This window comes from Nicotiana tomentosiformis, chromosome 11, assembly GCF_000390325.3.
Source record: "Nicotiana tomentosiformis chromosome 11, ASM39032v3, whole genome shotgun sequence".
Lineage (NCBI taxonomy): Eukaryota > Viridiplantae > Streptophyta > Magnoliopsida > Solanales > Solanaceae > Nicotiana > Nicotiana tomentosiformis.
Genome location: NC_090822.1, coordinates 36,745,446 through 36,761,776, shown reverse-complemented (window position 1 = coordinate 36,761,776; position 16,331 = coordinate 36,745,446). Strand labels below are relative to the sequence as shown.

General features: G+C 38.6%; 1 protein-coding gene across 1 annotated transcript; it reads left to right on the top strand.

Annotated features, from left to right (window-relative positions):
- The first annotated feature begins 451 nt into the window (after nucleotides 1–451).
- Nucleotides 452–841, top strand: LOC138901268 (uncharacterized). Its single transcript, XM_070189019.1, has one exon. It carries the CDS (start codon nucleotides 452–454, stop codon nucleotides 839–841), a length of 390 nt encoding a protein of 129 aa, XP_070045120.1.
- The last annotated feature ends 15,490 nt before the right edge of the window (nucleotides 842–16,331 follow it).

The window sequence follows — 16,331 nt, the reverse complement described above, 5'->3', positions numbered from 1 at the left end:
GCATTACACTCACCGAGAAGTTATTATAAGAAGGGACTTTAATGGTCAAATTAGGGCGATATCTAGGGGGTATGACGACGTGCATGGGGGCTTTGGCTTTGGAGTTAGGAACAAAGGAGGTACTTCGTTGTTGGACTGTGCTAAAGCCTTTGATTTAGAGATTTCCAACTCATGTTTTCCGAAAAGGGAGGAGCACTTGGTTACATTCTGGAGTTCGTTGGCCAAGACTTAAATTGATTATCTACTCCTCCGGAAGTGCGATAGGAGTCTGTGCATGGATTGCAAGGTTATACCAAGCAAGAATCTCATGACTCAGCATAGATTATTGGTGATTGACTTAGAGATCGTGAGGAAGAGGAGGAAAAGGCCCGTGTATGGTTAACCCAGGATCAGATAGGGAGCTTTGACTAGTGCAAAGCGCAGGAGTTGGGGGGGGGGGGAGTTGTTGGCTATGGGATCATGGAGGAGCAATGGGGACGCGAGCAGTATGTGGACCACGACAACAGAATGTATTAGAGAAGCTGTGAGAGAAGTGTTAGGGGTCTCGAAGGGTTTCTCTGGCAGCCACAAATATGACTGGTGGTGGAGTGATGAGGTACAAGAGAAAGTGAAAGCTAAGCAAGCGGCGTACTTGACGCTTATAGAGAGCATGGATGAGGAGGAGAAGAGGATGAACATGGAGGGGTATATGAGGGCTAAGAAGGAGGCAAAGTTAGCGATTACTACAGCTAAGACTGCGGCGTTTGGGCATTTGTATGAAGAGCTTGGGGCTAAAGGCGGAGAAAAGAAGTTATATAGGCTAGCCAAGGTAAGCGAGAGGAAGGACCGTGACCTGGATTAAGTTAAGTGTATCAAAGATGAGGAAGGTAGAGTTTTGATGGAAGAGGCTCAGATTAGACGAAGATGGCAGGCATATTTCCATAAACTCCTGAACGAAGAAGGTGATAGGGACATTGTGCTGGGCGACTTGGAGCACTCCGAGATATGTAGGGATTTCGAGTATTGTAGGCGTATAAGAGTAGAGGACGTCGAGAGTTCTATGTGTAAGATGCACAGGGGTAGAGCTACCGAGCCAGATGAAATACCTGTGGAATTTTGGAAGAATGCGGGTAGGGCAGATTTGGAGTGGCTCACTAGGCTGTTCAACATCATTATTAAGACGAAGAGGATGCCCGATGAATGGAGATGGAGTACGATGATTCCTCTGTATAAAAACAAGGGCGATATCCAAAGTTGCAATAATTATAGGGGGATTGAGCTGCTAAGCCATACTATAAAAGTTTGGGAGAGGGTGGTTGAAGTAAGGGTGAGGACCAGTGTGTCCATTTCTGAGAACCAGTTAGGTGTCATGTCGGGCGTTCGACTATAGAAGCCATTCACATTGTAAGGAGATTGGTGGAGTGGTATAAGGAGATGAAGAAGGACTTGTACATGGTGTTCATTGACCTAGAGAAAGCATATGGCAAAGTTCCAAGAGAGGTGCTCTGGCGATGCTTAGAGTCTAAAAGGGTCCCAGTAGCCTACATTAGGGTGATTAAGTATATGTATGATGAAGCTAAGACTCGGGTTAGGGCAGCGAGAGGAGACTTGGAACACTTTCTGGTTATGAAGGGGTTGCACCAGGGATCAACTCTTAGTCCATTCCTATATTCCTTGGCGTTAGACGCATTGACGAGACACAATCAAGGTGAGGTGCCATGGTATATGTTGCTGATGATATAGTTTTAATTGACAAGATGCGGGGTGGTGTTAACGATAGGCTGGAGGTTTGGAGGTAGACCCTAGACTATAAGGGTTTCAAGTTGAGCAGGACCAAGATGGAATAGTTGGAGTGCAAGTTCAACAATGGTACCCATGAAGGGGATATGGAGGTGAGGCTTGATATGTCATCCCTAAGAGAGGTAGTTTCGAGTATCTTGGATCTATAATACAAGGTAATGGGGAGATTAATGAAGATGTCACACATTATATAGGAGTAGGATGGATGAAGTGGAGGCTCGCTTCTTATGTCTTGTATGATAAGAATATGCCGCTGAGACTTAAAGGTAAGTTCTACAAGATTGTAGTTAGACCGACTATGTTGTATGGAGCAGAGTGTTGGCTGGTCAAAAACTCTCATACCCATAAGCTAAAAGTAGCTGAGATGAGGATGTTGAGGTAAATGTGTGGACATAACCGGTTAGATAAGATTAGGAATGAGGTTATTCGGGAAAATGTGGGATTGGTCCCTGTGGAGGATAAGATGTGGGAGGCGAGGTTGAGATGGTTCAGTCATGTTAAGAGGAGAAGTATAAAATTCCCAGTTAGAAGGTGCGAGCGGTTAGCCTCGGTGGGTGGCAGAAGGGGTAGAGTTAGGCCTAAGAAGTCTTGGGGAGAGGTTATTAGGCGGGACATGGCGCATCTGGAGATGACTGTGGACATGGACCTAGATAGGAGGCTGTGGAGGTCAAAGATTAGAGTAGAAGGTTCGTAGGTAGTCAAGCGTTTCTCTTTGGCTTACTCAATTCGCTAGCATTAGTGTTACTATGATATCTTTTATCCATAGATGGCTATCACTACTTAGAGTTTGACTATATTCTTGGATTCAATCATACTTCAACTTGCTGTTATTCTTACTTGTTGGAATCACCTTTTCTTTTTCAATCGTTCTCTAGCCGAAGGTCTATCGGAAACAGCCTCGCTGCCCTTCTAGGGGTAAGGGTAAGGCTGCGCACATCTTACCCTCTCTAGACCCCACTTGTGGGAAACTACTGGGTTTATTGTTGTTGTTGTTGTTGATGTTGTTGTTGTTGTATATAATTAAATGAGTATTTTTTACTTATTTATTTACTTTATTTTCAATAATAGCCGACATTCTACAAATAATTGTGTCTACTATATTATTTATGTCAAAATAGTACTCTATATTTTTATAATTGTGAGTTATTATTTTTAAGTGTTTAATTTCATTAATAACATTTTCTATTATTTATTAGCCATTTTAATAATTTATTTTAATTAATGTTATGTATTTTAAAATCTGGCCCAAGTGAAGGCCAATTTTCGAACCAAAAACACGCCCAAAAAACTTAGCCCATTCCCACAGCCCAGACCAAACTACCCTTTTATCCAACTCGGTCTGGACCCGTCCAAACAACCCGTCCCATTTCCCTTTTGATCTTGGCCGTTGATCTCAAATGATCAATGACCCATAATAAACCACCCCCTTTCTTTATATCCCCTCACCCCAACCCTAGTCCCATTTCCACCCATACGCTGCCCCCAAATCCTCTCGAACTTTCTTCTCTTCTCTGAGAAAAAAATGCTAGCCGCCCACGCAACAAACATACTCCCACCGGAATGGGTACAAATCTGCCATTAGGCGGTGGAATTCATCCAGACTTGGCTCAAAAGAGACCCATTAGCACTACACACAAACACCAGTTGGTTTAATCTCACAATGAGAAATAGATTGTGTAGATTTGGAGAACACCTCTGAGAAACCAAAACAGCACTTCATCGAGCCAATTTCCACAACAACCAAGACAACGCTCTCTGCAAATACTTCCACCATAGTTGTTCGACAAAATGACTCTACTAGTGTTACTAATCCAATCTTGAGCCAGTTGGATGGAAAAGATCCTCCACAAGTTGATGCATGCCGACAGCTAGTACAATCTCCATCTCAAGATTAGAACAAAGGAAATCGACTAGATGCTGTCCCTTCAGCTGTATCGATGAAAGATCATGTTGTTCCTAATAGTGCAACTGACCAAAGATCAATCGAACAACTTCCTATCGATAACCAGAAAGATACATAACCAACTCTTACTGATCAACTTCAACCACTCCCCTCAACGTCAAATTTGGCTCCCTCGGGATTAGATATTCCAGCTACTAATACGTTTACTAAGGGAACCAATGTTCAAACACAGCCCCAAGTCACTCAGATGCCAAAACCTTCAACCTTTCCTAAAATATCCACTAACTTTGATAAAATGCCCGCTAGTCAGCAACAAAAAAAGGTTTCAACACTGCAACAAAACACCATAAAACCTAACTTACCACCAACAGATACCATCCGTCAAGCCAAAGATCACAACCAAACCACCTATGCTCCAACTGCACTCATAAACCCAAAGGTCTCAAATAATTTTGATAAACCAAAATCCACAAACACTTTTAAACCACCTGCAAACATTAACCAAAATACCTAATTTCAGAATATTAAATAGCTGCTCCAATCAATCCAACAGACACCAATGCCCAATCGAATAAACCTACTAACTACCCTGCTCCACCACCTCATACTATCACATAATCCCTAGCTACAATGTTAAGAGCAAGGCAGGATACAGAGATAACCCCAATAGAATTCACACCTCCAAAAATAACAACCAAACAGTGCCAACCAGCTGTTATATTCACCAGGAAGGATTACATGGTCACGCTGGCCAACAAATGCCAATATACAATTTTTGGAAATTTTATTAACACAATGCCAAGAATGGAACATATAAGAAGAAGCTTCATAGCACAAACTAAACTCAGGCGAGGTGTTAAAATAGCCTATTTCAATGTTAGAACATTGTACATTGATCTATACAATGAGTATGATCACATCACTGTATGGACAAAAATATTCATGTACATCCAGAGTCAAAGAATGGAATTACAAGCTTGGACACCTACCTTCAATCCGAATGAGGATACACCTATTGTCCCTGTTTGGATAATTATCCCTGAACCGCCATGGTATTTTTACTATAGGAAAATATTATCACTATTACTATCACTTGTTGGTAAGGTTCTGCATCTAGACCTTGCATCAATGCAAAAAATAAGGGGAAGTATAGCAAAAGTAAAGATGCAGGTGGATTTAACTCAAGACAGACCACATCATGTTTGGCTTGGTTTTGATGATAATTAGGATGTTAATGGGGATGGCTAGTGACTGGAAGTCATGTATGAAGATCTACCAACATACTGCACACATTGTAGACACCAGGGACATGAAGAATACTACTGCTCTGTTAGGAAAAGGGAAGAACAAGAAAAGAGGAAATTTGTACCAGAAACAACACACAATACTGAGAACCACACTACAAACAAGACAGAAATAGCAAATGGAACACAACATCAACAGGAGCAGATAATACAGGGGCAGAACAAAGACCAGAATCCCAAGCAAAAAATGGTGGAGCAAAACAAAAGGGAAGAACAACAAGCAAAAATTGGCCAAAAGGAAACATCACAACAATCAATAAAGCAAAACCATTCCAAGGATCAATGGAAATCTCAAAAAAAGAAATATTTCAGGGGTATCAACCAAAGAAACAAGCCACAAAAATCAAAACAGCCTACTGAACAAATAGTTGAGGCACAAGTGACCAGGCCAGCACAGAATACATGTCCAGCTTCCAAACCACACACCCCTCCACCATTTTCTATGAAGAGGGAGTCAGCTCCCAGTTCCGATCTTGTTAATCCTACGGCTAAAGTTAACAGAGGAAAGGTGAATGACCAGGAGATACCTACATTACTTCATATTTCGCAAGAAAGTTCTGATATTGGGGTTAATGATGTTGTTACAAAGGAAAATACAATTGATTGGGTTCAAAGGAGCATTGGTAAGCACAAGGAAACTCTTAATGTCACCCTCAACCACATATGACAGGAAATACCATCGCGTACATCTCTAGACTCACCTAAGTCCGCTGGAACCAATAGAGGATGTAACACCCCGGAAAATTTCGAAGTACTTAAGCGCTATCAAGAAAGTTGATGTGTGCTAATTATATTATTTATTTGTGCAGACGAGGACTATTAATAGGATGGATATCAATTGGATATGATAATAAGTGTACGAGGCATATTACAAGTGATGTGGGGTCTAAGAACAACCCTAAGTCCAAGTCAAGTTGGAAATTTCATGATAGACTAAAGTTTCATAATGGTACTCAAAATACCAAACTTTGGACGAGAATATCTACATATATATAAAGAGTTATGTGATGAACAACCTATAAAATTAAATCCCTTTGAGTCTAATTTCCAACGCATCAAACCTTTTGTCATTTCTATGTTCCTATAAAATGTTATGGGCGTTTTACTGAAGACTATCCTGTCAGAAAAATGTGCCATGTTTTGGGCGCCCAGGAAGGCGCCGGGCGCGAATAAAAATGCTAAAGTCAGAAGTAAAATTTTTGAGGCATTTTGAGTGGCAGTTGGTGCGGACCAGGACGCCAAAGGCGTGAATTTGAAATAAAAAGGACGGGGAGTGAGAAAATAGCCTCATTCTTTGAAGACTAAACCTCCCCTCTGATCCAAGAGTTCTCATACTACCTAAGGTGAGTTTTTAAGTGTGTTTTTATGAAGATTTCACTTCTCAATCACTACTTACAATGAGGTTTTGATTGGATTCCATAGGATTTCTTCAAAATCTCAAGAACAACCCAAAAGTTGACTTTCAAGATTTGGTCTACAAGAGGTAATCTTTCACCCTTAAACCTACATGCATGGATTGTTAGTGAATAAATGAGCAAGGAATAAGTACTAGCACTTATGATATGGTAATTGGAAGCCATAAATACTTAAACTAGATTATTGGGTGTTGTAGAGATTTTTTTAATGAGTTAATTAGTAAAGTTTGATAGATGTGAGTTCATTGATGATTATAATGGTGCTAAGAAGGTAGTTAGTGGACAAAGGATGTTGTAGTATCTCTTGTTGGTGGTAAGGAGGTATTGTTGGGTGAAGAAACACCATTACTAGAGGTAGTTGAATGTTATGCACTCTAGGTGTTTGATAAAATGCCAAAATGACCAAAAAACTGAAAATATTTACTAATATTGGTCCAATTAAATTATGTTGATGTAGATTTAAGTTGTAAGAGTAGTGGGTGGTTTTAATATCACTAAAGAGCTCCATCAGGGTATGCTGGCTAAATTACTCTCTTACAATTGAATTACATGACGTTCCCGTACGTTTCAAGTATGGTTGTCTCAAATTCCTTATTCTATGTTTCGAGATGTTCCCAATAAATTCGATTGTCCCGAATAAACAAATTGTCGAGAATTATATATTCAAAACATATTATGAATGTTCCTATCACATTATGTTATTCTTTGGGAATGTGTTCAAGCATGATATGTGTATTAAAATGCTATGTCTTTGAGTCGTGTTTCAAATGAAGGTTATGATGCCAAATTGTGTGAGAAAATCTCGATATGCTTAACACTCTTAATTGCTCATATGTGTACCTAAAGTCTTGATTGAATATGTCTTATTGTTGATAATCTATAAAGATGGTTGGAAGTGAAATAACTGAATTGGGGATATAAAGTGTGGCCAACGTGCCAAGAGTGAAAGTTATACTTGTGGCTAATGGTGCCAATAAAATGAGATGATGTGAGAAAGATTATGAAACGAGCTTTGATTTAACTGTTCTAAAATTGACTTCAAAAATAGAATTGTCTAAAAGCTTATGAACTCAAGTGATGCTCATAGGTGGCTGTTTTAACTAATGCTATGCTATGCAAGTAGTTTCGATGTGTTTTGCGTTCTTACATATTCGTGAGTTGAAATTGGGTATTTACCTTTTTGGGAAAAAGTATTTCAAGAATAAATGATGTGTTACATGTTTATGATTTTAACTTGTGCTTCCATTTCCAATCATTTTACTCCATTTCTTGGAAAGAAATCCATTGTGTTTAATGCCTTCATTACTAATGAACCTAAAGTTGTATTTTCTGGAATATTCTATTTGTTGATATTTATGATGATGATCTATGAAAGGGAAGAAATGAAAGTGTGGAATATGAAATACGGCCATTGTGCCATGAATGAAGAATCATATGTATGGCCAAGAGAGCCAATGAAATAATGATGTTAAAAATTGTTGAAAGTGCCAATAATGCTATATACGGTATGAAAGGTTATGAGGTAAATGCATTTGTATTGTTGTTTCCTTTGTAAGCAAATCAAAAATATTTTTTGGGAGTATCCATAGTCATCAAGGAAGGGTAGGTTGAAATAACCTAACCCCGAAACTACACGTGCCGGTATAGAAGTGGATTGTAATTATTCCTCTTATTTGGAATGAGATTGATGTAATAAAATTATTCCCCTTAATTGGGATTAGATTATTGATAGAAAAGGATGATGTCGATCCACACAACATTGTGGTGAGATGGCCTAGTCGATTGGGTCGTGATCGGACACCATGCCAAACACGTGGTGGTGATTGTGCTAGAAATTGTAATTGAAATTGTGATTTTGGTTGATGTCTTCAAATAAGACAACCTAGCAGATCGAGTCGTGATTGGACACTATTCTAGATTCACAGTGGTATATTTGCACAGAGATTGTGATTGAGATTTTGATTGTGGTTGATGTCTTCAAATAAGATGGCCTAGCCGATCGGGTCGTGATCGGACTCCGTCCTAAAAGTATGGTGGTATTGGTATTAAGAGTGATTGTGGTTGATATCTCTAATGAGAGGGCCTAGCCGATCGGGTCGTGATCGGACTCTGTGCTAAAAGTACGGTGGTATTGGTATTATAAATATTGGTATTGTGAACATTGGTATGAACATTGGTATTGTGAATATTGGTATTGTGAACGGTGATGTTGTGAACAGTGGTATATCGGTGCTAATGACCTCCCAACCAAAAATAATATCATCATCATAATTTTATTATCACTTCATAGTTTTATCTTCATGTTTTGGAAATTATTATGTTTTAACTTGGCATTTGAATATCATTGATTGTTGATTGTTATTTTTATGGTTTTCCCTTTCTTATACTGGTATTCTATTTTGAAAGAGGACAGTTAGCTTTACATACTAGCACTATTCCATATGTACTAATGTCCCTTTTGCCGAGGGCACTGCATCTTAAATGGATGCAGGTTGGTCATCAGCGGGCAGCTTTGGTTCTCGTTAGCAGTTACTCTCTATTCAGCAGATTTTGGTGAGCCTACTCTATTTTGGGCATGATGTCATTTGAGTTGTACATTGTGTTTTAAGGTATAACCGGGGCCTTGTTGCCGGTACTTCCATTCTACTTTTCTGTTGTACTTAGAGGTTCCGTAGACAGGTTGTGGGTGGTGCATGATATTGGGAATTGAACTAGAAATGTTGCTATTTGACAAACATGTTTTTAATTATATCTATAAACTTGCCATACTTTGAAAATTATGAACGAAGTTGCTAATGGAATGAAATGCGGGTTGTTAATAAAATATTTTCAGTGTTTGATTAATGGAGTGCATCTTTTCTTTATTCATGGATGAGTTTGGGTAGAAGAAAATCTAATAGGCTTGCTCGGCCGGGTTCACTCGGTTGAGCGCCGGTCGCGCTCCCCGAGTTTGGGGCGTAACAAACTTGGTATCAGAGCCTAAGGTTTTAAAGTGTCCTAGGATATCTCGGAGCCGTGTCTAGTAGAGTCCTTCTTATTGGTGTGTTGTCGACCATATCTATAATAAGGAGGCTACATGGACATTTAGGAATTTTACACTTCTTCGGTACTCCAAATCGTGCGATAGAGCTCAAAATAGGAGGCTAATTTCTTCGTTGTGTCTTATTTTCCATATGAGTAACCCACGGGTTCGAGGCAACGATGAGGTATTGAAAGAACTTGTTTCTAGGGGAAGTATCCTTGTTCCTATTAATGTTACTGCGCCATCGGATTATGTGGTGAGAGCACCTAAGATATGAAAGAGGATTATTGGCATTAATAAGACAGAATGTTTGATATAAAAGAAGAGCCACTCGGTTTTATGTTGGATGATTGTTGAAATATGTTATGGTTGTGGAGAGAGGGGCACAAGAAGAACAAATGCCCTTAGGTTGGGTACACCCATCCCGGTCCGCCCGATATGCGGGCAGGAACATTTTGTGTCGTGTTGTGAGTACGCCTAAAAGTGTGTTAAGGGTGACAGGCTTGGGAAATTCCAATGGCCCACATAACAAACCAGTATAGAGATTGTTACTCCCGCCATGAAGGCTTGGAGGAAGGATATGGGGGATTTCTTTTTTGTGTATGCAAAAGGGTAAATATCAGGTCAGTGGGGCGAGTCAGTTTAGTGGACCTCATCCCCGTTGCGTGAAGTGTAAGAGATATCATTCGGGGGTATGTCACTATGGTACCAATGTATGTTATGGATATGGAGTCGAGGGGCATCAATTAAGGTTTTGCCATGTCAATCTAAAATCACCAAGTAAGTCACTCCTTGCTACCTTATTGTTAACACCGCATTATTTTCCTTGTTGTATATGTTCATCCATATTGAAGGGGCCTACACAAATATGGTCTTAACTAAAACGTTGAATCACAAAACATTGCATGTACTTACTTTTTGAACGAGACGCATTATTCGTGAAGCAACTCTATCACAAATTCTCTTATTTACAACTTCTTGTGGAATTGAGTTATATAATTATGTCCTTGAATTGAGTTATAGCTCTAGGATTAATACTTCCTACTTGCTTTCCTAAATTCTCAACAAGGGACTATACCTGATGAATTTCTTACAGAACCTATTGATTCAAATGGATAACATCTGCTCACTTGTGCCTATGCATGCACCATCATAATATTTACCTATGTGGTATCAAATCTAATGTAAAGCAACCTAGTGTTGACATCCTTCTTGAGCCACTCTTTTTCTCCCCGGTGTATGTGTCTCCTATGGTTTAAACAGTCACTTTGTTCCTTTGTGTATATTATCATGAATCCTTTTCACCGTCTAGTAACATGAGAGCATATTGATTTGAAGGACAAGTGTCCTCTCACATAGGATCAACTATTGACAAAGGTTAAGCTGTGAGAATGATAATAATCTCACAAGTGTTCAACTTCTTTTTTATCCCCATGGGCTTGTGACATAGATTCCTTGTGCTAGTTACTGTTAAGAGCATAAAGCAACTTCATGTATTTTGAAACTGATATCACATTCAGGGTGCTAGAATATTCTTATTTCGAGTTAAACGGATTTTTCATACACTCCATGAGGCGACTGGTGTCACGTACTTGGCTATTTTTTGAGGCCTACTATTGCCAAACAAGGCACATATGGAATGAAACAATTGTTGTTGTCCTTTTCATGAATAGTAGTCTTCCAAGAATAACTGGCGCTAATGTCTTTATCCTTCCGATTATGCCTCCCATATGTCACATGTCAAAGAAGAAGCGTCATCCCGTGATCAAATATATTGGATAGGAAATTTTATTGTCATATTCAAGCTAGCACATCTTAGACTAATTGTTGGAGATCGCCAAAGGTTTAGTTTGGGTGTTCGGCGTAGAGATTTAGAGTTGAAGAAAGTGAACGAGTTATTTTTAATATTTTCTCCACGAGGATGCTATGTGAATTGTTAATAAAGGTAAAGTATGTGTAGTCACATTAGGCCTTATGAAATCTTGAAGGAAATGGGCCACACTATGAGTATAATGCTTCCTTATTATTGTCCTCCCTGTACCCAGTGTTTAATGTGTCTATGTCTAAGGAGGTAATTGGAAATCCTTTGTATATCGTTCCGGTGGAGGTTATTGAAGGTGAAGTTAATAGATAGTTAACTTATGAGAGGTACCTAATTGTCATCCTTGTTAGATAAGTTCAAAAGTTGGGATTGCCTACGTTAATGTGTTATGGCGAAGTCTGAAAGTCGAGAAGGTCACCTTGATGACCGAAAGTGTTATCAAAAGAAAATATTTTTTCTTGGTTGTATAGGAAGTGGATTGAACATTTCTCATATAGCGGAATTGTTAGAAACCGTATCAAATAATTAGAGATATAAAGGAAGCTCAAAAGTTACAGCTGTAAGTGGAGGCATAAATTACCCACGTGAATGGGTCTAAGTAAGATAAATATCTTGTTGGTATTCAAATGGAATAAAAGAGTATTATGGAAGGAGTTGGCAACTAGAGAATCAAGGGTCCTATAAGGAAAAACCAGGCTTAGAAGTAACTTTATATTTATGAGAAAGTATTCGAATGGGAGAAATAGAATTTTAATATGGGCAAGAAATGCTCTTTCACGTGTGACTTGGTATCCACATAATAAAGAGAGAATACAGATATGCATGGTAGTAATATGTATTGCAATATAGGGTAACCAGTGTTGGAATGAGAGAGGTATAGATATGCAATTGTTTAAAATTGTAAAGAATTATTTGATGTAATTTTGGTATATGCGCAGCCACGTGGGGCTTAGTTTGTTGTTGTACATCAAGCATATATGTGCGGTCGTATGGGGCCTAGACACCATATTATGTAAAGATATTTGGTTGTTGAATTATGTTGAAATTTGTGCTCGTGTGGGGGCTTGTTCTGGAAAGGTTGAATTATTTGGATGGTCACAATTACAGGGGATACTCTGCCAAAAGTTTTAAGAATTTAGAGAGTTAGCCAAATTTTGGGGCCTTAAGGAAGTTGAATTGTTGGAAGAATATATAAGATCTATATGAAGTCAATAAGGATTAAAGATGATGGTTAAGGTGAAAGGAGGATAATAATGTGCTTAATAATGACTTATAAAACATTCGAGGATGAATGATCTTAAGTGGGGGAGAATGTAACACCCCGAAAATTTTTGAAGTACTTAAGAGCTATCAAGATAGTTGATGTGCGCTAATTATATTACTTTTTTATGCAGACGAGGACTATTAATAGGATGGATATCAATTGGATATGATAATAAGTGTACGAGGCATATTATAAGTGATGTGGGTCTAAGAAGATCCCTAAGTCCAAGTCAAGTTGAAAATTTCATGATAGACTAAAGTTTCAAATGGGTACGCACAAGATCAAATTTTGGACGAGAATATCTACATATGTATAAAGAGTTATGTGCTTAACAACATATCAAATTAAATCCCTTTGAGTCTATTTTCCAACTCATCAAACCATTTGTCATTTTGATGTTCCTATAAAATGTTATAGGCGTTTTACTGAAGACTATCCTGTCAGAAAAACGGGCCACGTTTTGGGCGCAAAGGAAGGCACCAAGCGCGAATAAAAATGCCAAAGTTAGAAGTAAAATTTTGTAGGCATTTTGAGTGGTGGTGGACACGGATCGGGACGCCAAAGGCGTGAAATTTAAATAAAAGGGACGGAGAGTGAGAAAATAGCCTCATTCTTTGAAGACTAAACCTCCCCTCTCATCCTCAATTCATCCAAGAGTTCTCACACTACCTAAGGTAGGTTTTTAAGTGTATTTTTATGAAGATTTCACTTCTCAATCACTACTTACAACAAGGTTTTGATTGGATTCCATAGGATTTCTTCAAAATCTCAAGAATACCCCAAAAGTTGACTTTCAAGATTTGGTCTACAATCGGTAATCTTTCACCCTTAAACCTACATGCATGGTTTGTTAATGAATAAATGAGCAAGGAATAATTACTAGCACTTATGAGATGGTGATTGGAAGCCATAAATACTTAAACTAGATCATTGGGTGTTGTAGAGATTTTGTAATGAGTTAATTAGTAAACTTTGATAGATGTGAGTTCATTGATGATTATAATGGTGCTAAGAAGGTAGTTAGTGGACAAAGGATGTTGTAGTATCTCATGTTGGTAGTAAGGAGGCGTTGTTGGGTGAAGAAACACCATTACTAGAGGTAGTTGAATGTTATACACTCTAGGTGTTTGATAAAATGCCAAAATGACTAAAAACCTGTAAAATATTTACTAATATTGGTCCAATTGAATTATGTTGATGTAGATTGAACTTGTAAGAGTAGTGGGTGGTTTAAATATCACTAAAGAATTCCATCAATGTATGTTGGCTAAACTACTCTCTTAGAATTAAATTCGATGATGTTCCCGTAAGTTTCAAGTATGGTTGTCTCAAGTTACTTATTCTATGTTTCGAGATGTTCCCAATAAATTAGATTGTCCCGAATAAGCAAAGTGTCGAGAATTATGTATTCAAAACATATTCCGAATGTTCCTATCACATTATGTTATCCTTTGGAAATGTGTTCAAGAATGATATGTGTATTAAAATATTATGTCTTTGAGTCGTGTTTCAAATGAAGGTTATGATGCTCTTAATTGCTCATATGTGTACCTAAAGTCTTGATTGGAAATGTCTTATTATTGATAATCTATAAAGATGGTTGGAAGTGAAATAACTGAATTGGGGATATAAAGTGTGGCCAATTGCCAAGAGTGAAAGTTATACTTGTGGCCAATGGTGCCAATGAAATGAGATGATGTGAGAAAGATTATGAACTTAGCTTTGATTCAATTGTTCTAAAATTTACTTCGAAAATAGAATTGCCTAAAAGCTTATGAACTCAAGTGATGCCCATAGGTGGCTGTTTTAACTAATGCTATGCTTTGTAAGTAGTTTCGATGTGTTTTACGTTCTTACATATTCGTGAGTTGAAATTGGGTATTGCCCTTTTTGGGGAAAAGTATTTCAAGAATAAATGATGTGTTACTTGTTTATGATTTTAACTTGTGGTTCGATTGCTAATCATTTTACTCCATTTCTTGGAAAGAAATCCATTGTGTTTAAAGCCTTCATTACTAATGAACCTAAAGTTGTGATTTTCGGAATATTCTTTTTTGTTGATATTTATGATGATGATCCATGAAAGGGAAGTAATGAAAGTGTGGAATATGAAATACGACCATTGTGCCATGAATGAAGAATCATATGTATGGCCAAGAGAGCCAATGAAATAATGATGTTGAAAGTGTAACGACCCAACCGGTCATTTTGAGCATTTGCACTTCGCTCGGTAGTTTACGGGCATGAGTAGGCCTGTATGATGTATTATGAATTATGTGAATCATCGGTTTTAGTTTTCAGGTTATTCAGAATCCAATTGGAAGAATGGATTTCATTATTGAAGCTTTAAATTGAGAGAGTTGACCAAGTTTTAATTTTTGTGAATTTGAACCCAAAACGGAGTTTTGATGGTTTCGATAGGTTCGTTGGATAATTTTGGACTTAGGAGCGCATCTAGGTTGTGATTTGGAGGTCCGTAGTGGAATTTGGCTTGAAATGGCGGAAGTTGGAGTTTTGGGAAGTTTGACTGGGGGTTGACTTTTTGATAACGGAGTCGAAATCCAATTCTAAAAATTGGAATAGGTCCGTAATGTGAAATGTGACTTGTGTGCAAAATTTGAGGTCAATCGGACGTAATTTGATAGGTTTCGGCATCGGTTGTGGAAGTTGAAGTTTCAAAGTTCATTGATTTTGAATTTAGTTGTGATTCGTCGTTTCTATGTTGTTAGGTGTGATTTGAGGGCTTGAGTAGGTCCATATTATGTTGTGGGACTTGTTGGTATATTTTGTTGAGGTCCCGGGGGCCTCAGGTAAGTTTCGGACGGGGTTCAGATCATTTTCATTTCATGTTGCATTGCTGAAGATTTCTGGTTCTGGTGTTTCCGCATCTGCGGAAGAGTGGGCGCAAATGCGGACAACTGGCCGCAGAAGCGTAGCAGGCTTGGCTGGAGGTCATCGCAGATGCGGAGGAGGAGTACGAGTGCGTAGAAGCGGAAATTATTCCGCAGGTGCGGGGGGCCAGCTGGTTGGTTGTGGTCGCAGAAGCGAAACAGTTACCGCAAATGCAGAAAGTGCTGGGCAAAGGCTATAAAAATCAAGGTTTTTGGTTTTTTTTATCATATTTTGAGATGTGGGACTCGGATTGAGGCGATATTTGGAGCAAATTTTATCACAGGAATTGGGGTAAGTATTATACACTGTTTTGATCTTATTCCACGAATCTATCTTAATTTTTGGCAATTGGTTGATGACTTTTAAAGAGAAATTGGGGGGTTTGGCCTAAAGTTTCCTAATATGCATTTTTGACTTTTGAACATCGAATTGGAGTCGGATTTGAGTGAAACTAGTATGGTTGGACTCGTAATTAAATGGGTTGTTGGATTTTGTAAATTTTGTCGGGTTCCGAGGTGCGGGCCCGGGTTTGGTTTTTGGCCGATTTTGGGCTTTTGATTCAAGATTTGATCTTTTTTGATCGGGATTGGTTCCTTTAGCATTGTTTGATGTACTTGAGTTATTTTTGGTTAGTTTCGAGCCGTTTGGAGGTCAGAACGCGAGGGATGGCATCTTTGGAGCATCGCTTGGCTTGCTCGGTATTGGTATTGGCTTGTTCGAGGTAAGTAACTCTTCTAATCTTCGAGCTGAGGGTTATGAAACCCCGAAATACATGTTATGTGATTTGTGTTGAGGTGACGCACATGCTAGGTGACGGGCGTGTGGGCATGCACCATGTGAATTAGGATTCAGTTGTTTTCATGGCACTGTATAGTGGTCCTACTTTGTTGATGTCCGTGTTTTCACCATGTGATAAAGCAATTGAGCTGT

Bases quoted from the DNA above. Each gene is read 5' to 3' on its own strand.
- LOC138901268 (XM_070189019.1), top strand. From the start codon at position 452: ATGGGATCATGGAGGAGCAATGGGGACGCGAGCAGTATGTGGACCACG.